General features: G+C 31.9%; 2 protein-coding genes across 2 annotated transcripts in view; one reads left to right on the top strand and one right to left on the bottom strand.

Annotated features, from left to right (window-relative positions):
- Positions 1-2,771, bottom strand: part of LOC141337163 (caskin-1) — a 71,181-nt gene extending 68,410 nt beyond the window's left edge. Inside the window, exon 1 of the mRNA XM_073842931.1 lies at positions 2,210-2,771. Coding sequence (XP_073699032.1) covers positions 2,210-2,303 — 94 coding nt within the window. The 5' untranslated portion in view covers positions 2,304-2,771. The remainder of the gene's footprint in view (positions 1-2,209) is intronic.
- A 5,857-nt stretch (positions 2,772-8,628) lies between these two features.
- Positions 8,629-12,699, top strand: part of slc5a10 (solute carrier family 5 member 10) — a 39,570-nt gene continuing 35,499 nt past the window's right edge. Inside the window, exons 1-2 of the mRNA XM_073843282.1 lie at positions 8,629-8,739; positions 9,019-9,090. Coding sequence (XP_073699383.1) covers positions 8,629-8,739; positions 9,019-9,090 — 183 coding nt within the window. The remainder of the gene's footprint in view (positions 8,740-9,018; positions 9,091-12,699) is intronic.

The raw sequence follows: 12,699 nt of genomic DNA, 5'->3' as shown, positions 1-12,699 counted from the left end.
TGGATATTTTAGCCAGAACTAACAGTTTAACAATGATGCAATTTGTTTAACAAACATGCAGCTTAAAGGAACACTCCACTTTTTTTGGGAATAGGCTCATTCTCCAACCTTTGAAGTCCATTCATCCGTTCTCCTGTTCTGGCGATATCACTTTTAGCATAGCTTAGCATAGATCATTGAATCCTATTAGACCAATAGCATCACGTTCAAAAATGACCAACAAGTTTCCATATTTGTTGTATTTAAAACTTGACTCTTCTGTAGTTATATCGTGTACTAAGACCGGTGGAAATGCAAAGCTGCGAGTTTCTAGGCTGATAAGATTAGAAACTACACTTCCATTCCGGCGTAATAGTCAAAGAAGTTTGCTGCCGTAATATGGCTGAAGTAGGCGTAGTATTATCAGAAATGAGTTCTCAGCTAGTTTAGCATTTGCACATGTGCTGCATGGTATTACTGCTCCTGCTTCAGCCTTATTACGGCAGCAAACTTCCTTGACTATTACGCCGGAATGGGAGTGTAGTTCCTAATCTTATCTGCCTAGAAAATTGAAGCTTTGCATTTCCACCAGTCTTAGTACACGATATAACTACAGAAGAGTCAAGTTTTAAATAGGACAAATATCGAAACTCGTTGGTCATTTGACTGACGAGGGATCTGGTCTATTGATGCTTGCATTCCTTCTGAATAGTTTTTTATTTTTAATGTTTAATGTAACCACAGACACATGGTCATGCCAAACTCATAATTACTCCAATATTAATGTGACCTGGCAACCTCTGTCAGTGCGAACGCCCCTTTACACGTCATAATGGACAGACGCCCAAGTAAGTGAGTGGACTCTCATTCTGACGGCACCCATTCACTGTAGAGGATCCATTGGCGAGCAAGTGATGTAATGCAACATTTCTCCAAATCTGTTCCAATGAAGGATCAAACTCATTCTGTCAAATTTCATTTTTGGGTGAACTATTCCTTTAAGAGATTTGTTTACAGAGAATGCCTTTTGCTTGCATTCCTTCTGAACAGTTTTTAATGTTTAATGTTTAATGTAACCACAGACACATGGTCATGCCAAACTCATAATTACTCCAATATTAATGTGACCTGGCAACCTCTGTCAGTGCGAACGCCCCTTTACACGTCATAATGGACAGATGCCCAAGTGAGTGAGTGGCCTCTCACTCTCTCTCTCATGTACTCACACACTTTATCACTCTGACATCTGGCGCTTTTCACTAATATAATCCCTCTTCCCTTCCCGAGCCTCATGCTTCCCAACAAGGACAACAAGATGGTCTCTATATATCTATCTCTCTATCTATTTTGAAAGACAGCTAGTTAAATCAAACAGGCACAACATCTAATATGAATAATAGGTAGCCTACTTTGACATAAAATAAGAACAAGGTGTAATCTATCAACAGCTTCATTGAACTCCTATATTATGAACATCTAATGCACCACAAATGTAAAATGACAATATCCATCTGCACATGTTTCCTTCAATACTTCATCTCTTTAATCTTTAGCGATCTTGAGCCACCTGCCATATCCGAGCGCGCTCATCTGGACATCAAAGCGGATTTGGCGCGGCCCGCCACTTTCATGCCGTTACACACAGCGAGCATCAAGTATTGACAACCATCTAACACTCAGCGACGCGACGCAAGTGGAACGCTCGCGTTATAATGAACGAATGTAGATATCTACGCTGATATTAACTAAAAAAAAAAAAGAATCGACTCTCTCTGGAGTCATTCGGACGACACTGGACGCGATTCACTAAAAGGAAGGGGCTGATAGGAGTCGTTCGTTTAGAAATCGAACTGAAAGCGCTTCTGTGGTATAGCCACTCCGATACCGTTCATGAACGTCATGAAAATCATTTAGTTTCAATGTGTTTTAAAAATGAAAGCCTTTCTTCTGAAAACGAACCGGTTCTCGGCTGCCGGTTCTCAACGACACTAATATGCATAAGGCCTACAAAGTCATTTTTCCACATACTCTCACGAGGAAATTGATGGGAAAACGCACGAAATTGTTAAGGAAGCATTTATTTGTTTCTCCAAAGCCAAGCGTTTCGTCACATAAAATCACTAATTCCAAATCCGTGTGTGCTTAGATGTTCATTAAAGCTCTGCTATTGCAAGGGGGTGTGTTGTAGGGTGTGATGAGACGTTTAAAGATCGGTGGGTGTGATACTCACTCGCTTTGCCCTGTTTGGGTCTCTGGAGGAGCCGCTGGACGGTAATCAGATCCTCCGTCTTCACCGCCTGCAAGAGTTCCTGTTCTTTCCCCATCCTGTTCAATCACACACTCAAGCACCCTCTCTCACACATGCAGTCATGGCTATACTTCTACATCCAGCGCATCTTCAGGGGACCGGGCGACCATAACGGTGCCAATAACGCCAGCGTATCCTCGCCGTACATCGTAAAAAGGTCGAGTGCGCAGAGACGCGCTAGACGCGTACGATGCGTTTACATGCCCAGTGGAGTGACCAGTGGCGTCCACGCAGTCGATAACGACGAAAATCGGTCTTAATGCGTACTGAGGTGACAGTCCAGTCGTTTTCAGGTTAAAGGGACGGCGCGGAAACCTTGCGCGTATTTACGCACGGTGACATGGCCGTATTGCTACAAAAATAGCAGATGCTCTGTAAATCAAAACGGAAGGCGTCTCTTTGACCCGAAGCTCATAGAGAGACCGTATATATTACGTAAACATCCAGGCAGATGTGCGCGCGGCCGCTGGAGGTTGTAATCCGCTGTCGCCTTCTCATGTGCGCATGTATGTGTGTGAGTGTGAGTGTGTGTGTGTGTGTGTGTGTGTGTGTGTGTGTGTGTGTGTGTGTGTGTGTGTATTTGTGTACGTGTGGCAAGCCGTTTTAACGTTAATTCTTTAAAACTAACTGACATCGATTTTATTTATTTTTAAAGAGGACATGAACAGCTTTTTATTATTTTCTACTGTTCTCCGAAGTCCACTTATAATGTTAAAAACATACATTTAGAAGTAATAGGCTATTTTCTGTCCTGTTTTGGGATGTTGGGATCAGAATGCAAATGGAAAGATTGTGTTTTTCCACAACTTGGCACTGCACAGTTTTTATCTTTTGAACCATCTTTATCATCTGCTTTCTGCGTAAACCTACGTTTGCCTCTCTAGTTATTTACTTATTAGATGCACAAATAGGTGAGCGGGGCTAGACAGACAGTGATGTAGAAGCAGTACAAGCTCATAAAGTGGCACATTAAACAACTTGTCATTTTGGCAAATTGGCTTCAATATAGGCTGATTTTAGACTAACAAGAAAGTTCTGAAACTTTCAGGATGTTTATATATATATATATATATATATATATATATATATATATATATATATATATATATATGTTATAAGATCAAGGGATGTTTGAATTCTACTACTAGCAAATATTATTATTTGATTAGTACTAAAAAAACAGTTTCTAGTAAAACTGAACCAGGTAACAACAAACATTTGTAAAATATGATAGTTGAAAGTGAAGTTGTGCAGAAACAAATTTCACGTCATACTTACAAAGAAACAGCAAGTATTTTAGTGTAGTATTTTCTTGTAATACCAATGATCCAATGATCTTTGGAATACTTAATATTTAAAACTTTTTTAACAGTGTAGGTGCACACTGTAATAGCAAGTAACACATTGAATTAAATCAAGTTTGCATCAATCTTTTTGAGTTATGACAACTTCCAATGATAAAACAAATTTGGAGCATAAATATATATATATATTTAAAGTTGATTAAATTAGGCTATTTTAACTAATTGAATTGTGGCCCTGAAACCAGTTAACTTTATCTATTTCAGTTCAAATCAACAGCTAGTATTGTACAGGCTATCTTATTTAAAGGCACAATATGTAATTTTTTTAATTAAAATATCCAAAAACCACTAGAACAGTGTTATATATTTTGCTGACTTGTGTACTTACATTATACCATTATACCAATGTTTCAAAGCAATAAATAAGCAATAGAAATAAGCAATTTTAATGGACTGTGTCATTGCGTCACCTGCCAATTATGTCAAACACTATTGATTTTTTGTTTTTATTTTGTAGAAAACATGGAAACCCCAAAGACATTTTAATAGCTTATGCATTTTTTAGACAGGTCTCAAATACACAGAGTAGAATTATAACAGAACTTTCACCACACTCAAATGTATCTAGTATAATACAACAACACTGCTTTTTCCTACATATGCATGACCAGAAAGAGCAGAAGCATTTGACTGTAGCGTAATAAAAGCCCTTCTGCTTTTGAGCCATGTGCTGCGCTCATCCTTCATTAGCAATAGTTCCAGCGTTCTCGTTTCGCTTCCACGACTTTCAGCCCCACTCTGCTTCATACTAGTCACCTTTATACATTAGCTCATCTATGGACATGATTTCTGCCTTGAGACCAGACGGATTGCATCGGCTGTGGGAATGAAGACAACAACTCTACACCTTTGGTTCTTTGTTTTGAATATGCACCCCAGTGGCAAAAAAGTATAACATATTGTGCCTTTAACATACAAATTTAATTAAGTAAAACATTACTTGTGACTGGCATTAGTGCATCACTGTTCATAGAGTCAATTTAGTGTACACCCACAACCCAAATACAAGCACTACTCTTCGATACCCTAAAAAAAAAGTTTTAATTAAATCAATACACTAGAATATGTAAGTAAACCAATGGGCGAGACTTCTGGTTCATTAGCCGCAGTAGGGAAATAACGAGAAGAATAACAACGTGCAGTAAACATTAAAACTGTTTGCACTACAATCCAGTGTGTTCATTAAGATAATACATTAAAATAAAATGGTAAGACTTTTGCTTGAAATTTGCAAAATCAAGAAGCTACAATTGTTGGATGCGGATGAGAGCGGAAGCCAGACCCATAGAATTTCCAAATGGATGCTCCTGCTCTTACGGCAAACATAAGGTGGATAGTGACTAATTTAAAAAAAGGATACTAATCACTACTGGATGACCTACTAGTAAATAAAAAGTAAGTAGTAGTAGCAATGTAACACATTAAATGAAATAAATGTTAAACCGGCTTGCCATAGCATGTGTGTGAGAGAGACTGCTTGGTTAAATTGATGGTGCTGCATCAATCAGGGGGCGTGACTAAATAGACCCTTTCCCATGAGCTTGACAGATTAAAAAGGAGAAAAGCAGTGTGTGTTGTGTTTGTGTGTGTGTGAGCGAGAGAGCCCGTTTTTGAGGAGAAAGGTCACAGGACAAATTTTAGCAGGGTAGATACTGACCATGTACGCTTAGCCAAAGGCACATGGTCCTCTAAAGAAAGAGGGGATCTAACACACTGTTAAATGAATAACTGACCTTCATTCTTATATTGAATATTATGCAACATGTTCATGCAGCTCACTTACATACTGTCTACGACATGGTCCAAAACATAGTGTATGGCTTCAGAGGATGATTACGGCACACAAGTTATCTTTTTTGGAGCATGACAATCTCTGGTCACTACACACCTCAAAAATTCAGTTAAAGACCTTGTTTTTTTCAGGAAATAATGTGTGAGCTGTTCCTTTAAATCTCATCGGTGGCCCTCAGACACTATCAGATAGCCACACTGATTATTATCATATAATTTAACCGCTCTCATTCTCTCTATCTGTCATTTCAGCCATAATTTGGGTGACAATCTTACAATTAAAAGTCTGTGATACGATACATTACTCCCTAAGGGTGTCAGCAAAAACCAGAGCAGATGTCTAATTTGGGCTCCATTCTAGCCCACATCAGTCAGTGGGTAATTGGCCGTTCTTTACTTATTTTGCGGTGTCAGTTTTAAGGACTGCAATGGCTAAATTTATACTCGGTTATTTGTGAGGCAATACTTGTTATCCAAATGAACCGCAGGGAGATTCCTTTCCTACCAGTTCCCGTCTGTCTCCAACCAGGATCTGCTACATTTGCGTTCATCACCCAGAACTGTAATCATTAGTTCACCAACAGTTTACTCCTGGAGATCTACCTTCCTGCAGAGATCAGCTCCAACGCTAATTAAACACAACTGAACCAACAAATTCAGCAGGTGTGTTGACTGGACTGGAACTGAACTCTTCCAAAGGTAGATATCCAGGAAAGGGTTTGCGCTACAGTAAAGGCTCACTCTTATTTTCAGCATAACTGTGTAATGTACCATATTATATCCATATTTTTCTTTCCTTTTTTATTTATTTATTGGTCATTTAATTATTTCCAAAGCTGATTCTCATTAGATTATCATTATTTTAACACAATGATTTAATTATTTTTATTTATTCATTTATTTATTGTAAAATCTGTTTAATGCAGTAATGTGCTTTTCTTTGTAGTAAATCTTTTTCTTTGTAAAAGCTGTAAACAAAGATTACTGAAGTACATTTTACAGGAAAACACAGTTTGAGTCATTCTATTTCAAGTTTCATTCCATGCATAATTCAATGTGTGACTTGTCACATTTAAGTTAGATTTGTTGCATTACATTAATGATAAATGGTCACAATAATGTCACAAAGAACATTAACTTTAAATTGACTGCCACAAATTTCCCTGTTTGTGTTTTATAAGTAATAAAATGAATAAACTTCATCATGCAAACTACCACTCAAAAGTTTAGGTTGAGTAAGAGTTTTTATATATATATATATATATAATGCATTAAGAGTTTGTTTATTTATTTTAAAGAAATTATTATTATTATAATAAATATAAAATATAAATATAAAATTAATACTTTTACTCCGCAAGGATTCATTTACAGTTTTATATTATTTTTAGTAAATTATTATTATTATTATTATTCTATGAAAAAATACTTTTATTCAGTAATGATACATTATTATTTTTTTTATATAAATTATTATTATTATTATTATTATTAATTATTATTTATTTTTGAAACAATGAATACTTTTATTCAGCAAGGATACATTTTTTTATATATATTTTATTTAAATAAATTATTATTATTATTTTTTTTTCCCATTTATTTATTTTTGATAATTAATACTTTTATTAAGCAGGGAAACATTACGAGTTTTTTTATTTATTTTATAGAAATTAATACTTTTATTCAGCAAGGATGTGTTAAGAGTTTTTTATTATTATTTTTTAATTTATTATAATTATTATTTATTTTTGAAAAGATTAATACTTTTAATCAGCAAGGATGCATTAAGAGTTTTTTATTGAAAGAAATTAATACTTCTATTCAGCAATGATGCATTAAGAGTTTTATTTTATTTATTTATTTTTATAAATTATTATTATATATTTAAAAAATAAGACTTATTCAGTAATGATGCATTAAGAGTTTTTATTAAAATAAATTAATACTTTTATTCAGCAATGATGCATTCAAAGTTTTAATTTTTTTAAATATATAAATTATTATTATTATTATTAATATTATTATTATATATTTTTGAAAAAAAAGAAGCATTTTATTCAGCATTGATGCATTAAGAGTTTTATTTATATATTTATTTATTTTATTTTTATTTATTAATTTATGTTTTTTGGCAAAAAAAAAAAAACCTTTTATTCAGCAAGGATGCATTAAATTGACCAAAACTGACTAACAACTTTCACATTATTACAAAACATTTATATTTAAAATAAATGCTGTCCTTAATAAGAGATGTTTTTGAGTACCAAATCAGTGTCATAATTGCTGTATTACCATCACATGAATAATATATTTTAAAATATATTAAAAACAGTTACTTAAAATGGCAACGATATTTTACAATATTACTTTATCAAATAAATGCAGCCTTGGCGAGCAGGAGACTTCAAAATCATAAAAAGCCCTAAATATAAAATAATGAATAACTTGCAAGGGGAGACACAATAAACTGGAAAGAACTACTCTAGAAACAGCCAAAGACATTATTTATTCATCAAACTGTATTTCTAAAATAAACTAAAGAGCTTACTGAATTAAAATGCAAATTCAAAATTACTCAAAAGATTAATTAACTTGCATCTTGGGTGAATAGTGTTGTATTTCCAAGAAATTAATATAAATGTAAAGTAAAGTGCATCCCATGTGAACAGTGACCCCAGTCAACACTAAAGGTATCGCTAGTGAGTATACTTATGTCCATGTGTAAGATTGATGCTAATGGTTAGTGCATGCGTGTGTGTTAATGGGTAGCACCACTGGGTGTTTAAGTAAATGATTCACTTTGTTAAGTGTGTCTTGGGATGTTTGTTAGACTCTGTCAGTCACATCAGCTTAGTTAGATCACACGTCTAAATGCTCTGATTATTCGATTAAGCATGTATGTATGTATGTATGCGTATGTGTGTGTAGTCATGGGTGTTTGTGTCTATGTGCAGGTGCATGTGTACATCTCTGAACTCACAGCAAGCAGCAGGGTTTGTGTGTCTTCAGGGATGCGTTTCATCTGCCTTGTTGTTTTCATGTAGCTGCAAGTTTGCTTCATTAAACTGATGTGTTTAATGATCAATTCACACACAGAGAGCTGACTGACCGGAACGCCTTGTGTCTTTCTGTCCTCCTTGTCTTGTTGTCTTAGTCTGTGTGTGGTGTGTGTGAAGGCAGGACATGGCGTCTAACTCTACCACGAAATTTTTCGCCCTTTCGCAGTCTTTCAGCGTATCTGATATCATTGTAATCGGAGCCTATTTTTTATTGAACGTCGCAGTTGGAATATGGGTGAGGCGTATTAGTGTATTTGCATAATTGTGTGTTTGGATTAACTGTAGATAATTATTATTATTATTTAAATACGTTTAATCATTTTCTGTTCTCACAGTGTGTATATATTTAAACAAATATATTCAATTTTGTATAGGAATGTGAATGTAAACTGTGGGAATTAAAACTTCATTTAAAAATGTAATACTATTCTGACATACAACTCCATTTAAATTTTGTACAAATTGTTGTCTGTGTGTATGTATGTGTGTGTGTGTGTGTGTGTGTGTGCTTCAGTCATCTTGCAGAGTGAGCCGAAATACACTAAGTGGATATTTTCTGGCCGGCAGAGACATGGCTTGGTGGCCGGTAAGTAAATATAATGTAAACTGACCCAACTAAAGAAATATAGAAATAATAAAGAAAATAAAGAATAAAGAAACAAAAAGCAGATAAAATTACTAATAATTAAAAAAAAAAAATTACCTCAGCTTACTATGATTAAAGCCTAAAAATAAATAAAATAACAAATTATCTTTTTTTTTTATTAAAAAAAACCCAAAACATTTTACTATAATTAAAGCCTAATAATGAGCAGATGAAATTACAAATGATATTTTTTTTAATTAAAGAAAAAGAATTTAATAAAAAAAGGAAACAGTTTTTTTTTACCTCAGCTTATGATTAAAACCTAATAATGAGCAGATAACAATATTAAAGAGAGAGAGAGAAATAAAAATGTAATTAAAGTTTTTTTTATGTTTTTTAACCTCAGTTTACTATAATTAAATAAAAAATTCAAAACAATCTTTGCTTGTAATAAAAAAGTACCCCAGTTCACTATGATTAAAGCCTAATAATGAACATATAAAATTACAAATAACCTTTTATATATAAAAAGCATTTTTACCTCAGTTTACTAAGTTTAAAGCCTGATAATGAGCAGAGAAAATTACTAATAATCTTTAAAAAAAATTGACCTCAGCTTACTATGATTAAAGTCTAATAATGAGTAGACAAAATTACAAATATTTTTTTAATTAAAAAAAACTTTTATCCCAGTTTACTATGATTAAGTCCTTATAATAAGCAGAGTAAATTACAAATAATCAGTTCTTTTTAATTAAAAAAAAAAACATTTTACCTCAGTGTACTATGTATAAAGCCTGATAATGAGCAGAAAAAATTACTAATAATCTTTAAAAAAAACATTTTATCTCAGTTTACTATGATTAAAGCCTTATAATGAGCAGATGGAATTACAAATTATCTTTTTTTAATTATAGAAAAAAACATTTTACATCTGTTTACTATGATTAAAGCCTAATAATGAGCAGATAAAATTACAAATAACCTTTTTTAATCCAAAAAATGTACCCCAGTTTAAGGCCTAATAATGAGCAGAAATGACAAATAATCTTTAAAAAAAAAAAAAAAAAAATTCACCTCAGTTTATGATTAAAGCCTAATAATGAGCCTAATAATTTTTTTATTTAAGAAAAAAACATTTTACCCCAGTTTGCTATGATTAAAGCCTTATAATGAGCAGATAAAATTACAAATTATCTTTTTTAATTAAAGAAAAAAACATTTTACATCTGTTTACTATGATTAAAGCCTAATAATGAGCAGATAAAATTACAAATAACCTTTTTTTAATCCAAAAAATGTACCCCAGTTTAAGGCCTAATAATGAGCAGAAATGACAAATAATCTTTAAAAAAAAAAAAATTCACCTCAGTTTATGATTAAAGCCTAATAATGAGCCTAATAATTTTTTTATTTAAGAAAAAAACATTTTACATCTGTTTACTATGATTAAAGCCTAATAATGAGCAGATAAAATTACAAATAACCTTTTTTAATCCAAAAAATGTACCCCAGTTTAAGGCCTAATAATGAGCAGAAATGACAAATAATCTTAAAAAAAATAAAAAAATAAATAAAAATTCACCTCAGCTTATGATTAAAGCCTAATAATGAGCCTAATAATTTTTTTTATTTAAGAAAAGACATTTTACCCCAGTTTGCTATGATTAAAGCCTAATAATGAGCAGATAAAATTATACAACCAGTTATTTTTTTAACTAAAAAAAAAAAACATTTTATCTCAGTTTACTATGATTAAAGCCTTATAATGAGCAGATGAAATTACAAATTATCTTTTTTAATTAAAGAAAAAAACATTTTACCTCTGTTTACTATGATTAAAGCCTAATAATGAGCAGATAAAATTACAAATAGCCTTTTTTAATCCAAAAAATGTACCCCAGTTTACTATGATTAAGGCCTAATAATGAGCAGAAATGACAAATAATCTTTAAAAAAATAAAAATAAAAATTCACCTCAGCTTATGATTAAAGCCTAATAATGAGCCTAATAATTTTTTTATTTAAGAAAAAAACATTTTACCCCAGTTTGCTATGATTAAAGCCTTATAATGAGCAGATAAAATTACAAATTATCTTTTTTAATTAAAGAAAAAAACATTTTACATCTGTTTACTATGATTAAAGCCTAATAATGAGCAGATAAAATTACAAATAACCTTTTTTAATCCAAAAAATGTACCCCAGTTTAAGGCCTAATAATGAGCAGAAATGACAAATAATCTTTAAAAAAAAAAAAAAAAAAATTCACCTCAGTTTATGATTAAAGCCTAATAATGAGCCTAATAATTTTTTTATTTAAGAAAAAAACATTTTACCCCAGTTTGCTATGATCAAAGCCTTATAATGAGCAGATAAAATTACAAATTATCTTTTTTAATTAAAGAAAAAACATTTTACATCTGTTTACTATGATTAAAGCCTAATAATAAGCAGATAAAATGACAAATAATCTTTTTAAAAAAATCACCTCAGCTTATGATTAAAGCCTAATAAGGAGCAGATAAATTTACAAATATTTTTTAAATAAAAAAAAAACATTTACCCCAGTTTACTATGATTAAAGCCTAATAATGAGCAGATAAAATGACAAATAATCTTTAATTTAAAAAATATATTTACCTCTGTTTAATATGATGAAAGCCTAATAATGAGCAGAGAAAATTAAAAAAAAAATTCAATTTTTTTTTTACCCCAGTTTACTATGATTAAAGCCTTATAATGATTAGAGTAAATTACAAATAATCAGTTATTTTTTAATTAAATAACAAAAAACATATTTAAAGCCTAATAATGAACAAATAAAATTACACATTTTTTTTATAAAAAAACATTATAAATTACGAATAATCAGTTATTTAAGTCAGTATATTGTAACTGCTGGTTTTCTTTTATTAACTGCTACCTAAAAATAATAAACTGTTAGGTACAGTTAGACATTTCAGATTAAAAAAATTATTCATATGTCTGAAATTAAAACTATAGGGAAAAAAAAACAACTATAAATCCACCGAAAGGAACTAAAACTTTTATAACTTTTATATATAAGTACATTACGCATTATGAAGATTTTGCACTAATCAAATCAAATCACTAAGCACACCTGTCACATTTATCAAATCTCTATCTTGTACAAAAGAAATGTCCAGCTTCCACTAAAACATAAGATGGGCTTCAGCATCTAAACTAGCATGATCATCAGCTTGTGCACAGTGCAGATAGAAAGCCGCTCTGATTACCACAACAGACAGACCAAAAAATTTAAACGAGACTTTAAAAATAGTGTTAACTTTTTTGCCTATATTGTTATGTATAATTAGTCATTAAAATAAAAAATAGGAGCTATAACAAGTCACCATTTCTTAGTCTTCTTTTTTTGCTATTCCTTTAACTGGTCTAGAATGACAAATGTTTTTAAAATTAAAACGGCCACAAAAACAAATGAGGTCATACAAATATAGGCTTGTATATATACATATTAGACGTGTCTCATAATTATACAGGAATTAAAACAATGCTGATTACAACAGTTTCGCTTGCATGTCACACCGCAAATACTGGCTGTGTCACGTCAACTAGCCTGCAGAA

The sequence above is a fragment of the Garra rufa genome, chromosome 6 (assembly GCF_049309525.1).
Source record: "Garra rufa chromosome 6, GarRuf1.0, whole genome shotgun sequence".
In the NCBI taxonomy this organism is placed as follows: Eukaryota; Metazoa; Chordata; class Actinopteri; order Cypriniformes; family Cyprinidae; genus Garra; species Garra rufa.
This window is presented reverse-complemented; position numbering and strand designations above follow the sequence as displayed.